The sequence below is a fragment of the Plectropomus leopardus genome, chromosome 21 (genome assembly GCF_026936395.1).
Source record: "Plectropomus leopardus strain MGB_pleo_1.0 chromosome 21, ASM2693639v1, whole genome shotgun sequence".
Taxonomy (NCBI): domain Eukaryota; kingdom Metazoa; phylum Chordata; class Actinopteri; order Perciformes; family Serranidae; genus Plectropomus; species Plectropomus leopardus.
In genome coordinates, this window is record NC_142196.1 from 433,454 (window position 1) to 450,000 (window position 16,547).

At 39.9% G+C, this 16,547-nt stretch overlaps 2 protein-coding genes across 2 annotated transcripts in view; both read right to left on the minus strand.

Annotated features, from left to right (window-relative positions):
• Nucleotides 1–7,852: 7,852 nt before the first annotated feature.
• On the minus strand, nt 7,853–10,026 carry mos (MOS proto-oncogene, serine/threonine kinase). The gene has a single exon (XM_042510579.2). It carries the CDS (start codon nt 9,731–9,733, stop codon nt 8,717–8,719), a length of 1,017 nt encoding a protein of 338 aa, XP_042366513.1. The 5' UTR covers nt 9,734–10,026; the 3' UTR covers nt 7,853–8,716.
• A 6,287-nt stretch (nt 10,027–16,313) lies between these two features.
• The window catches only part of plag1 (pleiomorphic adenoma gene 1), a 23,575-nt gene continuing 23,341 nt past the window's right edge, over nt 16,314–16,547 (minus strand). Inside the window, exon 3 of the mRNA XM_042510470.2 lies at nt 16,314–16,547. This exon is cut by the window's right edge and continues 11,017 nt beyond it. The gene's annotated coding sequence lies outside the window, so the exon portion shown is untranslated.

Consider the following 16,547-nt stretch of genomic DNA (forward strand, 5'->3'; position numbering starts at 1 on the left):
TGTCCGCCAGTACATCCATGCTCTCCACTGACAGTGCTGCTGAAGGTTCCTCTATGTCACTTGTATCTGCTGGCAAACAACATAACAACACTTCAGCGCTTCTGTGTGGTGGGATGCACCACCAATAACAGGCTAAAGTGTCCAGTACTTTTTAACAAGCTGCAAAAAACAAAAAACTGAGCTTTAAGCAAAAATATCAGCAGCAAGATATGAGAAACCAAGGGATCCTGACACTCAATGTGCTGTTTTGTATGTAGACATAGGTATAAAAAGTTATGAGACACAATTGATCATACAATATTGTTGACTTGAAACATAAGGTTAAGTATAAGCTCCCCCCCCAAAAAAAAAATTCATGCGTGAAATAGAGTTTGTTTTTTGTTTTTTGTTTTTTTTGACAGAGAAAAACTCTTCTTTTCACAAAAACCTTTTAGTTTTCTCCATGTGTGGAGCCCAGTGAAAAAAAAATAGGGCAGAAGCTAAGGTGTTTCTTTTTGAAACACCTTAGTTTCAAAACACCTTTGTTTCATGGGGCGGCTGTGGCTCAGAGGTAGAGTGGGTCGTCCACTAATCGGAAGGTCAGCAGTTGTCGAAGTATCCTTGGGCAAGATACTGAACCACAAATTGCTCCTGATGCTGCGTCATCGGAGTGTGAGTGTGTGTGAATGATTACTGAGTAGCAGGTGGCACCTTGTATGGTAGCCTCGGCCACCAGTGTGTGAATGTGTGTGTGAATGGGTGAATGTGACATGTAGTGTTAAAGCGCTTTGAGTGGTCAATAAGACCATTTACCATTTTGCAATACTAATTTTGACCACAAGAGGCATAAACGCACCACCACCGATCTCTTTTTATTTGTCTCTGCACTCTAAACACAACATGTGTCTCTTATGTGTCAGCAGGTTACGTAACATGACTGTCACGTCTTTCTTTTGGCCATGATTGTGTCATACTTGGCACTGATCTGCCATTAGTGCCACAGGTCGAAAACTGTGTACTGTCGGCAAGTCAGACAGAGGATTAACATTTTTTGGCCTCATACAGACAGAATAAGCACTGCGTCCGTGTGCTCTGATAAATAAATGTATTCTTTAACTTCGAAACAGTACCCTTATGTTGCCAGGATAAATTAATTAATTTTATACTATATAATTCTGCCCGATGACAGCTGGGATTGGCTCCAGCCCCCCTGCGACCCTTACAAGGACAAGCGGTTACAGACAATGACTGACTGACTGACTGACTATACTATATAAAAAAACAAATCACCTCCTCAGAATTTTTAACAGCCCCCTCAGTTAGTTTACACCTCTAGGATGAAATTGTTGGACCTGCAAGTCAAATGTGGACCTTCCTGTGGAATATGAAACAATCAAAAAGGAGCTGACGGGCCTGAGAGGTGATTTAGATTGATCAAAGTTGTTCAACTGTTAATTGAAGGGCTGATTAAATAAGCATTGCATTATGATTGCAGTATTCAATAAACAGCGTCCAATTCTATATCACCATAACTATGAATGATAACCATAGTCATTTATATTGCCAAGATCAAAATGCATTAAAAGTGCTTATTCTGTTTGTTATAGCTACCAATACATATAGAAAAAATAATATTATTCCCTGCAAGTTTCCAAAAGCCCCACTGACAATACGCGAACACACTGTATTACAAATAGTGTCCTGAGCAGATGTACATATTGACCTAAAGCAGAGGTTACCATGAACCCTTATTATGAGGAACACAGCTCAACAGTTGAATGCTCACCCTGCTGGAGGCTTCTGGTAATTACTACTGTTGATGTTAGAGTTTGCATTTTGCATTTTGCAGTTTGAAGATAAAACATGAGAAAACAAACGCCCTGTACTGTAACTGCTGCAAGTGATGGTGACCACTATGACAATAACTTTTTATGTAACATGAAAGTGTTCATATATCAGAATTGAATAACTGTACATATGAGGCCATAAAATGTTATTCTTCCATCTGACTTGCTGACAGTACACAATATTCCACCCGTGGCACTAACAGCAGATTAAAGAACCCCACACCCCAAACAAAATGTTGTTTCTTGCAAAAAAACAAAAAAATGTCACAAAAAAGTATTTTCTTGCCAAAGCAACCCCGCAATTTCACACATGAAAAAAAAAAATCACTGAAAAATGGCTGAGACACAAATAATTCAGACCCTGGACTGTTTCAATCAGTGGGATCAATGGATCACCAGAAAAAAAAAAATCTCACTTACCCCTCAGGGCTTCCGCAGTTTTCACTGAGTGATTTTCTGGTGATAACATTCCAAGAAGCATGGCGATGGATGTTCACAACATTAGCTGCTTCTATGCAGCCACCACACTAGCCGTCATCCAATCCAAGGTGACAGACGCATGTTATGTGAGTGATAATGTAAAGGTAAGCCCCTTATGGGAGCGATTTCTGGGAGGTGATAGTCCACAATTTCACAGCAGAATTGTGAATTCAAACCTTTTCATGATCAGCTTTTTAAGAGTTAGGGTTAGGGTTAGGGCAATCCAGTCACACCTCTTGTAGCGCCTGGAGGCAGTTCCTTCTGACAAGTGACCTAGAAAAGCCAAAAAAAAAGAGTTTCCATTGCAATTTTGCAAAATATGGCTTTTGTGCATTGGCTCAAATGCCATCTCATGCCAGCTTAAAAACATTTTTTGCCAAAAAAAGGAGGCTTTGGGTTTGTTTGTTTTTTTTCGAAATTGACATGTTTCTATTAGCCATATTTTATATAAGCAATTTCAGTTTGCAGGTGGCATGGTGGTGTAGTGGTTTGCACTGTCACCAAACAGCAAGTGGGTCCCCGGATCAAACCTGGATTGGGGCGAGGTTTACTTTGGAGCATGTCAGTGTGGGTGTTCTCTGGGTTCTCTTGCTTCCTCTCACATTTCCTAGACATGCAGGTTAGGTTAATTGGTAAATGTAGAAATTAAATCAATTCCCGTAAAAATTAAATGAATTGCCCATTGATGTGAATGTGAGTGAGAAAGGTTGTCTGTCTATATGTGTTTGCTACGCAATACTCTGGTGACCTGTCCAGGGTGTAGCGCCATTCTTTGCACAATTTTGAGGGTTAATGGTTTAAATCTGACTTGCCGAGGGTTACTGGTGGAGCTTATACATATATTGTGTCAAGCTTTTACAGTCCCATACATTAGCCTACCTAATGTATGGAGATTTGGGGAGATACATACAAATGTTACAGAGGAGCGCCATAAGAACTGTGGACAGAGTTGTTTTTTTTAATGAACCAACCAAAAAATGATTTATAAACTCACATGCTCACAGACTTTAAAACTGCACAAGAAAAAAAATGAAAAAGAAAAGATCTTTCTAGACTATGTCCAGAAGTTGTACAAAATCAGAGACAGTCAGTCTAAACTGAGAGGAATTAGTATATTTATAAAAATATAGATTACAACGAATGCAGAACAAAGATGTGTAACAGTCAAACGAGTTAATTTGTAGAATTGTTTTGAGAAGGAATTGAAAATGTGTAAAACACCTTACATGAACTTAAAAAAATATTAAAAAGTAAAATGATTGACAATTATATAGCTGAGTTATGAATGCCAATGTGTGTATATGAGTATTTGATTGGGACTTTGGGGTACATTAAATATACATAAATTTTGTTTTGATTGTTTCTTTCATTTTCATTGTATAAATCTGAAGAGAAAAGTACAAAAGTATTAATGTGAATTAATGTGGGTAGGTGCAAAAAGCTAAGGCTTCAGCCTACACCTGTTCAGACAGCATAACATGCTTTTTTTTTGTCACTGCTTAAAGCCCATGGAAACGTGGCTTGAAATATTAAGAATGCACATATTATACCAAAGTGTCTCATAGAGTATCTACAAAAATCTGCATGAGAATAAATGTTCGCAAATATTAGAAAACCAAGTTGAAATCAGTTAATTTATAGGATAACAGCATTTCTTCAGATTGTGTGGGCATGGCAGATCATGCTTTGATTGACACCTCCTTGGATTCCACCTTGTGGATTCCCCCTTATCTGACTCTCGTCTCCATGGCGACAGCCATGTAAAGCAGAGCTGACGTGGTACAGCCCTTACTGTTCCGGCACAGAATGACATCTCCACATCTGGTTACGTTACGTCAACAGTATTGAAAGGAGCGCTGAGGGATTTTAATATGACATGTTAAATTAGTGTTATAAGAGTGCAGTGGCTTCTTTAGAAACACGTGTGTATGTGTGAGCATATCAGTGAGGGTTTTTTTTTTCATTTCTAAAAGTGATTAATAAAGTGTAATTTTTACTTGTAATATTAAATACTAAATATTTGAATAGAGATTATGCTAGAAACTTAATAAAGGGTAATAAGGATGTAGCTTCTGCTGTTTTTTTTTTTTTTTTAGATCTACAGAAGACCTAGCCATGACTATTACACAGCCAACTGAAGAGTCTGTTGTTGTTTTTTTATTCTAACACTATTAGCTGGAGTTCGCTTGTCTCTGTGAATAATCTACATGTGCTGAAATTAACTTTGTAATTTGTGTGGTTACCGCAGCCCATATCTGTGTGTTCTGTAGCCTATTAAACAGGAAAATAGTCAGTCTGATCGGTTGCTCATTACTCAAGTGTGTGGCCAACCTAGAATCTGCTGTCCAATCATCCAATGTTCTGCTTTAAGTTTCTACAGGAGTGACCTCTGCTGTCCGTAAATGGAAGCTGTGAAGTTCCTCTTCTGCGTGTTTGTGTCTGTTGAAAACATTTTGTAATGCAGTTTGTGTTTCATAAAACATAATGGAAAGGTAAGGGCTAGTGCAGCACCAAGCTCTGTGAATTACTAGAGAACACATTTATGTTGTGAGTCTATCCACTGAATATAATATTTGTTCTAATACTCAAATTTTTTATGCACACCCTCTGTTTCAAATGTGGGTCTGGGCCAGTTTTAACAATGCTTCTGAACTTTGAGATGTGAGTCATCAAATCTGAGTGAGAAGTAGATGAAATGAGTTTTGTTAAAAGAGGAAGTTAAGAAAAGAAGTGAAATGATGACAGTTGTGCCTTCCCCATGATTCCCTCCCTCAAACACTAAATCAGCTAATAAACTTCTGGAAGGTGACACGTCATGGCTGCATCACAGCACTTAACACTGCTTCATTTTCATTTTTATCAGCTCGTGTGGCCGTGCATTAACAGACACAAATGTTAAGAGGTCTCCGCTAGCAGTTTCAAATCTCCAGATGTGCTCTCGGACAGTTAGAAGTGAGTAGCAGCTGGCTGTTACAACACAGAGGCAGAGGACACACACTTTTTAACAGAGAAAAGATTCTGCAAATATCTGAGGATTCAATACAAATGTTAATATGAAAGTTTGTTTTACATAACACATCTCTTCTCATTCTTAAGTCTGGGAATATTTATATTGGCTAGGGATTATATTACAAGTGGATCATACAACCTTCAACAGCGATTATATTAAGCTTCCTCTAAATATATTATCTTGCCAGTAAACATTTGATTGAAATTTTGCACTGATAGGATGACCCTTGAGTTTTATTTGGGGAGAAAGGAGCCTCTAACAGTTAAATATGTGTGATTATAATGCCTTTTAAGAATCAGGTAGGCCGAGTTGTATGTCTAACTTTGTTCAGTGAAACCTGACCAGGTCTTTTTGCATCAGTTCATTTTCTACAGTGAACAGGGCTCTGGGGTTTTCTCTGCAAATAAAATCAAAACTGCTCTGTAAAATGACCTCTTTGGACCCAAGCGTTCATGTGATTGACTTCCCATCATTACGGAGGCGAAGCCCCTCACCTTATCAGCGGAGTTCTTTCTGTTTGAAATTCTTCTGTTCTTCAGATGTCTTTGTGAGTTTCCTCCCACAGTCTTAACTGAGTGGTGAAGGGATGACATATTTTTATAGGCCAACCAGGAAGTTGGCATCGCACTGTTTCCTTTGTCCAAAACCTTACTGGATTTTTGAATGGGATTTTCGACTATCGCCAAAAACATGCCCTGTAACGAACACAAGTTTATGATACTTACAGTTTTTGTTCAGCATAATAATCTTCACAGATGAACACCACTTTTGTGTGTTTTGAAGCGTAAATGAAATCTCCAGAAGGAAAAAGCTATTGTTCAGCTATAAACCAACAACACTGCGGTCGCACGACTTAAATGTCACCACTACAAACACTATAAAACATGTTAACCCTCTATGGTACGCACTATGATCCCAGTTGGTAAAAAAATGTTTGGGGTGTTTTTTTGTCTTAAAATAGACCAAGTAAACATAATTAAGAGACATTTTCAAAAAATATTATTTTTTTAGTAGTTTTTAGGGTTCGTTGCCATATGGCAACACCGTACCATAATGGAAAGTAATGAAAACATGAGTTTTGTTTAAAATTGTATGTAACATTTATTTTAAAACTCATGTTATAGTATAAACAATCCCCAGTAGCCTGAACAGGGTTAGGGTCAAGATGTTACCCATTTTACACTCTCTTACTGGTAATACCTGTCACTTCACTTTCATCCTCACTGTCCTCCCTCTCCTCACTGTCTCCATTGCCCTCACTGTCTCTGTCCTCACTGTCCCCACTGTCCTCATTCTCTGGCTCATAATCTTCATCGGTCTCACTGTCTTCATCACTCTCACTCTGTGTTTCCAGCAGCTCATTTTCCTCGTCACTGAATTCTTTGTCATCTTCACTATCATCTAGTGGGAGGGCTAGTTCAGCCTTTTTCATGATGTACCATAAAAAAAATTTGCATTCATTCTGTAAATGGAAGAAAGATGTGTCAAATATCATCATATGCAATGTGGAAAGGACTCACAAAGTGCATTATTATAGTTTAGAGACTATAGAAGATCAGTGTACACCAATGCAATTGCAAAGTAGGCCTATATACAAAATGTTATCAACATGCCAGGCTAGCAATCCATAATGGTACGGTGTTGCCATATGGCAACGTACACATTTTTAACATTTTCTATTATTTATTGATCGACTACAGTGCAAGAAACTACATGATAATGAACTTAACTAACCTATTGTTGAGTGTATATTTTTTTTCCCATTGAAAAACTTCAAAAAAACACTTTTTTTGTTGAATTTTTAGGCGTCAAATGGTGAGGCTCCTCCCGTCCATGATGTCTGCAGAAAAGGGTTTCAAAATGGCCTATAGAAAGTAATGTGACAAATTTAAACACTGCAATTGGTTTACTTAGAACCCCACCTCTTTTTTAATGCATTGCATCATAACTTTGAATGTAGTATCTGTGTGTAGAAGGCTTAAAATGGGGTTGTTGCCATGTGGCAACGCTGTACCATAGAGGGTTTTAAAACACAAAAAATATATATTACAAACAGATAATTATACAAGTTCAAGCGCGACTCTGTAAAGCTGTAATGTCGGGCAAGTGGGTTTAATGAATTTCTGTGTGCGGTGTGATGGCGTCTAGCGTCCCCGACACACACTGTAGTCCCATTTAGCCACTTGTTAGCAACCGCCTTTTTTAAAACCTTAAAAGTTCTTTCAAGACTAGACACACTCAAAAATAAAACTCAGCTTAGGAGAGCTGGCCCCAAAAATGCTGGTTGCAAAATTAATGAGCGCAGTTGAGAGAACAAGCAAACCCATCTTATCAATTACAGCAAATACTATTATGCCTGATTTTCTTTTGTATGTTATGTCCATTTGTTTTGATCTACCCTCTAAGCCCGTGCTGCCTGTCACTACCTTGTTTTTTTGTTGTACACTTTGCACTCACTAATAAAAAAGTTGCAAGTAGCTGGAGACAAAGTGGCAACCTGTAAGCTTGATGTGAGAAAGAGCTGAGAAGCAAAATACATATATAGCATAAAAATAATTTTAATGAAAACCTATCAAACTTAAATCCCACATTACAATCTCATTAAATAAAACCCAAATCACAGTTTATTGATTCCATAGTTAAGAGAAATTGCTAAAACAAAGCCAGTGACTTAGTATGGAGGGTTGGAGGGATGGCTTTACTGTGCACACTGAATACATTTGAACCACTGAAAGGTGCTGGCAAAGTGCACATCTGAATCAACAGTGCATGTAGTGTATGGTTTTAAAGACATCTATTTTCTATCAACAAGTGAAGGACTTCTGCCATTGAGTTAGAATAATGAACTAGATTTAAACAAATTTAGATGTGGACCTCCAGGAGTCAGTGTTGGTTTCCTTAATATTTAAAGTGCTCACTCTTCTCTCAAGACACTGTCAGAGAAGAGGACTTTGCTCCAAATTCAATATATTATAGATGCCTTTCTTGTCAGCACACTGAGGCCTCAGAGTGCTGAGACAACAGTGTCTATGCTGAATCCTACAGAGCCCCTTCAGTAGAGAATTACCAGCGCTCTGTGCAACAAACAACAAATCTGGTTTGAGACTATTGTGCAACCAAAACTGTATCAAATAAGTAAATATTTAATATGTATAAGTAAATATTTCAAAGCTGATTTTACTACAATAAGTGATTTGTCGTGTAAATATTACAACCCTATTTGTTGGCCACACATTCTCTTTTCACTGATAAAAACAAACAAACGTGGAAATAATTGCTTTCTTAAATCAGATATGGCATTTGAAAGTGAGCAGAAGAATACGGCGAGTCCACAGCTCGGTCCTGTGAAGCTGACCTGTGCATGGCTGTCAGTAGACATGTTCTGCAGCCACACCAGGAGTCATAAAAGGGAGCGCAGCTGGTCCAGCATAGGCAGCAGCTCCTGGGCGGTGGGTCTGCAGCGGCCCTCGGCGCTCCAGCACCGGCTCAGCAGACTCCTGCACAGCCGCCCCTGCTCAGACCCAAACACCGGATGTCTTTCGACGGACGGCCGCAGGTTGTGCGCCACAACCGCGTAAAGCACGTGCTGCCTGTCGCCGGTGTAGGGCTGCTCTCTGGTGATCAGCTGCCACAGGGTGATCCCAAAAGAGAAGATATCCGCTTTAGGAGACAGCCCCTCGCCCCTTAGCAGCTCTGGAGCTCGGTGCGTGTATGTGCCGCCGACGTGGCTCAGCTTAGGGCTGAGAGTGCTCACCTCACAGTCACGTTCCATTTTCAGAGAACAGCCGAAATCTGCTATTTTGCAAACGTCTTCACTGGACACCAACACGTTGGCTGGTTTGATGTCGAGATGCACCACGCTGTGTGAGTGGAGGAACCGCAGGCCGTGTACAATGTCTGTGGAGTACCGGAGCCATCGGTCCCCCCCCAGCGGCTCCGCACAGCCGTAAATGATCTGCTGCAAATTTCTGTCCCCGACAAACTCCATCAGTATCGTTCCAATGCTGCTTTCATCTCCAAAATCCGACGGCACGCAGGTGGTCGCCGCGATGACGCGCACGATGTTTGCGTGGCGCAGGTGGGCTGCGTTCAGCTCGGCCCAGAAGCTCTGCCTGGACGCCAGCTTGTTCTTAGTGCACTTCTTGACTTTCTTCAGCGCGACAGTCCTGCCGAGGTACTCTGCCCTGTAAACGGAGCCGAAGCCCCCGGAGCCCACAGGTTGCACGCAGCGCAGCTCCTTCCAGTGGATTACGGTGGACCAGAACCGGCTGGCCACTCTGCCGTGGAGCCGCTGGACAGGGACTTGTAAGGTGGTGTCGGTGGAGTTTTTGGTCAACGGGCTGCTACAAGTCCCGATGTCCAGTGAGGGGTAGATGTCTTTGGGCAGCAAGCGGGTCACGGGGATCGGGGAAGGCATCGTGCGTCCCAAAGATCGTCTGTGCAGCCTGAGGACCGCTGCAAACTGAAGACACACACACAATCCCTCCCTCTCTCTCGCACGCGCTCTCTCTCTCTCACTCACTCAGTCACTCCGTTGACGCGGAGGCTCCGCTGCAGCTGCTGTAGCTCAGACATCTGCGCTATGTGAAGTTGGTGCAACTAGTGCACTAGAATGAACAGAGCAATGACAACGGAAGTTCAAAATCAGAGTCCTTAATTCTAGTGCACTGTTCAAAATGCTCGGGCGTCACGTGTCTCATGGAGGCTTCGAATAGTTCCCGGAAGTGTCTGGCGCTCTTTGAATACATAATATGGAAAGTCAAAACCCCGATTTTCGCTAAATAGCAGTCAGTAACTGCATTGATTTACAATATATGTAGTTTCATTAAATAAAGTAAAATGTGCTAATATTTGAAGATTAATGTAAACAGCTAGGGTTAGATTAGATTGATTAATCTCACACATGGGAGATTCAAACATTTCAGCAGCTCAAGAGTCAGAGGCAATGGAAAAAAGTGACTGAGTGCTAAATAAGGGTTAAAATATGATTAAAATACAAAAAATAAAATATATTGTAAAACACAACATATATATATAAACAACAGTTAGTTCCAACCAAGCAATTTGATTGGTTGACAGGCATTCCATGAGTGCTGAGTGCTTTGTTAGTCGTGTTTGTTGTTATCATAGTGAATTACTCGCTTTGAAATTTGCTTTTGCTGTGCTAACCTCAGCATTTGTCTATAGTGTTTCATATGATAGGCCTACTAATATTGATCCTCTTTTAATAATTTATCAGACTTTGATCCTTTGTCAGCCTGCCCATCCCTGTGTCCAAGCTTTTTCCTTTTTCCTTTGTTTGAAACATAGTAAAGACAAATGGAGTCAACAGCACCCCTAATTTACATTTCTGTTTACAGTAATCTTTTTTTCTATTGTTTATTAGTCTTAAATATGCACACTTACTTCATATCAATACTTATGTACCATAAAATAGCACTCTGCTATCAAGCACCATGTTATCTTTAACAAAGCAGACATGTAACTCACACTGAGCTGTAAAATAAATCACACCAGCCTTTTCTCCCCTTTAACTCCTTAATGTTAGATGAAATTATTCAAGAGCAGGACATTTTAAATTAACAGGCTGTTCGTGGCTAACGATATGTGTTCAGTATATACAGTACAGTGTACTACCGTTAGCTTACTCTGTTAGCATATCTGTTATTGCTTCGTAAATCTACTAATTTAGCAACAAATAATCCAATCCAATCCAATACAATCCAATCATCCTTTAATGCATATGTTAATTTAGCTAAGATATGCTGATAATATAAAAAACGATTTTTTTAGTATTACCCTGTTAAAGCCCATCACAAATGGTCTTCTGTGCTACAACTCCACTGCGCCGCTAGCAATTAATGCCACTTCCGGGAACTATTGAGATGCTCGACATTCTGCCACTGCTGTGAAAAAACGGTCCATTGGAGTGAATGGAGATGACGTGACTCTCTCTTAAAGGGCTCTGGGTGCAACCATGGCCCTTTCCATGATGCTAATTTATGCTTGCTCCCTTCCTGCATCCTCTGGTGACAGGGAAATCGTTTCCCCTCCCCATCTTGAAGGATCTTCCAATTGTACGAATGCACTTGGAGGAGGCGAGGATGGAAGAGACAGGAGGCTTCTGGAGGAGCCTAGGGCTGGATCCCAAGTCCTTAAATTGCATCCATGCTTCCCTCACTTGTGTCTTTTCCTTGAGTCTAAGCCCTGCCCACCAGGGATGCATGGAGAGAATTCTATGAGAGCATCGTAGTGCACCCAAACGACCAACAGCAGCCCAATCAGCTGATCAGCTGCTGCCATCATCAAAAAGGGGCTTCAAAGGAAACGTCATCTCATGTCTCTTAAAACCGTCTGTGCCCGTTTCCTCTCTCCTCTCCTGGTTTCCTTGCGTCTCTCCATGCATCGCTGGTGGGTGGGGCTTAGACTCAAGGAAAAGATGAAGTGAGGAAAGCATGGATGCAATTTAAGGATTTGAGATAGGATCCAGCCCATTTGACTGACCGCGTGCAACGTCGTATTGTGTTCGTCCTGAAGACGCTCTGTGCCAATTCAGTTCCGTGCGACTAAACACAAACTGCTCATGATAACCCTTTGAACCCTGGAGCAACATCACTTTTCTTGTGCTGCTTTCTTTTCACAAGTATTTGAACAGTTGAACCCTGAGTAAATCAGTGCAGTTTTGTTCAGAAACATTGGAAAAGTGCAATAAGCAACTTGGCGAGAAATCTTTCAAGAATTGCAAAAAATTAGTAGATTTGGATAATTATTTTTTCAAAGCTAGAAAAAATATCTAGGTGAAAAAGAAAATTATCTTCAGAATTATTATAATTACATATTTAAAATTATGTTACAGAATTATTTCAAAATTGTAAGCACATTTTACAGGTTTTTTCATTCTTTCATTTTTAACTTTATAGTCTCTTGAAAACAGTTGCATTAATTTGATTTTAAAGTGTAAATTAACAGGGACTGTTGCAAAAAAACAAGCGACTTCTAATCATCAGACAGAAAAAAATGTCATCAAAGAAGCCTAGGACAAAGGTTGAGAACATAGGTGGCATAAACATGTATGAGCAGTAGGGATGTAACGATTCACTCAACTCACAATGCGATACAATTCATGATACTGGGTTCACAATACGATTTTCTCATATTTTTTTTAATACAAAATGAGATTACAGAAAATTATGATGGAAAAATATTCTATTCATTATTCCAAACAAATATTATACAAAATATTGCATTTTCTCTTCTTTTCTATATCCAGTTTAAAAATCCCTTATTATTATTATTATTTCTGAGGTAGGGTATTAATGCAAAACACAAACTTTGCAAAGAATACATTTCTGGACGTTCACAAGGTCCCCTGCTGTTAAAAAAAAAATTTTTAAAAATCACTGGAACAGAAGTTGCTGCTGTGGAAAGGTTTGCTTTTGCTTGAGGGGAAAGCAGAGAGAACGAGTTTGAAGAACTAGGCTAAGTTGGTCTTTTCACACTTGTGGGTGATAAGTTGGGCTCTCAATTTGGCTGGGGGGGTTGCAGCTTGTCAGTGTGGTTTGGCTGTGTAGTTGTCGTTACAGAGTAACATGCGTAGGCTGGGCTGACAGGAGCTCCTCACTATGATGCCGGCTCACATGCAGCATAATGTTAGTTGTACTTTTTGTGTAGTTCAACACCCTCTTTCAGTATTTTCAGACTGTTTTTGTCTTTTCTGTTATCTTTGCGCCTTTATTACTATATGACTGAAGGAAGTTCAAATGCTGCAACACTGCTGATTTGAAACTGGAAGGTGCATCTTTTTTTTCAATATTGCCTGTTGCGGAGCCTTTGCGGAGTGAGTTGTCTCTTGTGTCAGACATGATGTAGGACGTTGAACACGTAGTGACGTGATACGTCGAGCAAGGGAAGTCAAAAGTAGATTACACCCTGTGCTGTTCAAAAAAAGTGTTGCCGTTAATTTTTCATTTAACTGATTTGATTCTCACATATTTTGAGTGGATTTTTAAGTGCCTTGCGATGCATCGTTACATCCCTAATGAGCAGTGATAACAGAGAACACAAAAAGTATGTCAATCTACCCTCACTCACACCCTGCAAACACTCATCATCCCGATGTCACACAGCCATCACACACACACACACACACACACACACACACACACACACACACACACACGCACACACACACACACACATCTGTTTACACAGTTTTTTACTGGACCTCTCTTTTTGCCTCTTTTCCTGCACACTAATCAAATTGAATGCTTGTTGTTTCCCCTTTTTATTGTTTTGTTTTTGTTAAATTCTGTTTTCACTTCACTTTAGTTTTGTCTGTTTATATGTCCCTGCACTTGCCTACATGTATTTTACAATTTAAAAAAATAACAGAAACTGTACATTTTGTGCAAAAATGGAGGTTCATTTTGAAAAGAGAGAATGCATGTTATGATCGTCAACTGACATGCTATTCTGAACATCCGAAAGACACTCAGGTTTTTTTTACATGAAGGGCCATTTTCCAAACATCAGTGGGCCTCTTTGGTGACCTGGAAGTGAGAATGTGATGCAGGAACAGATGATCACATTCTTATCAATACATCAGTGCAAGATGCTGATGACAACGTGGGATAATACTCAGAGTGCTGCATCATCCATCAGTCCACTTGTGCTTAACTAAATGACTCTTTTGTTCTGTTCCTTTGTGGCTGATCAAGATGTAGCTGAGGAGAACATGGAGAGAGCTAAAGAGCTCAACTCCTTTTTCAACCGGCTACAACTCCCTGCCTGCCCCCACCTGGCTCAGGTGAAATTTGACTCAGGGCAGCTAACGGAACTTTACCCTCTTTACCTGTCAGACTGCTGACCTGTCATGCTGAAATAGTAAAAAAAAAAAAAAAAAGATGAAGAAGAATTCCACACAAATATCTAAAAGGATATAATGATGAAGTTTTGACATTGTATATCCAATAAGTCAAAGGTCAACTGTGACATCATAATGTTCTGCAAAGACATGTTTCTGACCATTACTCAACATGGGGCGGCAAGGTGGTGTCCCCAAGAGGGTCCCCGTTTCAATCCCGAGTTGGATCGAGGTTCAGTCCGTGGCGGAGTTTGCACGTTCTTTCCGTGCCTGCATGGGTTTTCTCCGGGTTCTCGGGCTTCCTCCCACATTCTAAAGACATGCAGGTCAGGTAAAGTGGTGACTCTAAATTGCCCGTAGGTGTGACTGTGAGCATGAAAGGTTGTCTATCTTTATGTGTCAGCCCTGCGGTAGTCTGGCGACCTGTCCAGGGTGTACCCAGCTTCGCAGCCAATAAAGGCTGAGATTGGCTCCAGCCCCCTGCAAACCTTGCGAGGACAAGCTGTTACGGACAATGAATGCATGAATGAATGAATGAATGAAACTTAACACTGTGTTGATTGCGTGGATCTGTGTTGCCAGGGGGAAAATGTGTTTTCACTGACATGGACGTAAACTGTGAATGCAACTTAACAGGTAGGTAGCTTGTAAGTATTTCTGAACTAAATCTTTAAAGTCATCCTGCTGCTGTTGGATATCAACACAAAGAGAAGTCTGAAAAAGGTGTACACTACTTCTCACACAAAAGTTGTGACCTGAAACTGACCCATGCATATAAAATTTTGGAGACCGGGTATATTGGCGACACAGAAGGTGAGGAGGTGACTTTAAGCCAGACTGTAGGAATTAAATGTGAGAGGCATCATTATATGTATAATGATGTCAGTCACACATTGAATTTTACTTCATATCACAGGTTAAAGTGTATACTGTAAAACTTCAGATATAAGCCTAGTCCCATTTAAATGGCCAGTCCTTTTTATGAGCCCAGTGTGGCTCCATATTTTGACAAATACAGGCCTGTCTCAGATCGAGGCCCAGTTACCACGCAGTTCATTTTTTATAGAAGATATTTGGCCTGCTGATGGTGCTGCTCAGACAATGCATACATATATAAATGTTTAAACATTTGTCAATATGGACATGCTACACACATGGTTGGCTATGTAAGATTCTCTATAATTCAATTATTAAGTTTGTTTTACTTTAACCATGAGCACCAAAAAAGAAGTAATACAAGCATACAACAAAAGATGCAAAAAAAGGGGGGGTTTAAAAGAACAATTTAAATGTATTTCCATCTTTGCTGAGCAACAGTTTTGTGTAAAAGGAAATTAGAGCCCATATAGATGCCTGTCCCAAATATAAACCTGTTGAGTTAAGTGGATTTAGCAAATTATAGCCCGGGCTAATAACTGAAGTTTTACAGTTGGCTATATAACGTATAAGCTGATTTCAAACCGAAACCGAAACAAACCGTACCTAACCTGCTACTGACCAGGTTAAGTATGCTGCAGAAGTTACCATGGCGACCTAACCAGGTTAAAAACAGAGCCACTCTTGTAGGGTGGACAACATACTTCGCTACAACACTAATACTTCGTGGTACAGCCCTCTGGTGTCTGTTGACCCAACGTGTGGTGAAAAACTACAATAGGCTAAACCACAAAGTAGCAAACCCAGCACTTCCTCATTTAATAGGATTTGTTGACAATCTAGGAGTGGAGAAAAACTCAAGACTAAACTCCAGTTAAGCCACTAAAGCAAGTGGGTTTAGGAGGGTATAGCTCAAATGCTGACTTAGCTCTAACATCTCAGTAGCAAGACCTGCTGTTACAGTGACATTTCAGTATAAGTCCAGCTGCAGATTCGGTTTAAATATAACATCCAACCACTACCAGTTTAAGCAGAATTTAATCTCATTGCATTGTTTAAGGCTGCAGACATTTTGTTTGGATAGTTCTAGTCACAACATCATATTTAATGTTTTTGGCATAAAAAATGTCACTTTAAATGTCCTTGGCATCTGAGCCCAAAAAGATCCAAAGCAAAAAAAACCTACCAATTTACACACAAGCAAACATACACAAAATAATAGTAAATGACACATTTTTAGAAATGACCAAAAGACCTATAGTTGGACCCTTCTCTTGTGTTTATTGAACTTTTATCACATTGTGTAAAAACACTGGAGTTGATGATTGCAGCTCCTCTCATTCATAGCAGCAAGGTATGTAAATCAATCAGGTTACACTGCCAGACAATAAATAATCTGCCTCTTTGGATGTCAATGTTTCAAAACACAACTGTTGAAGTTATACACATATATATATGTATATATATGTATGTATGTATGTATGTATGTATA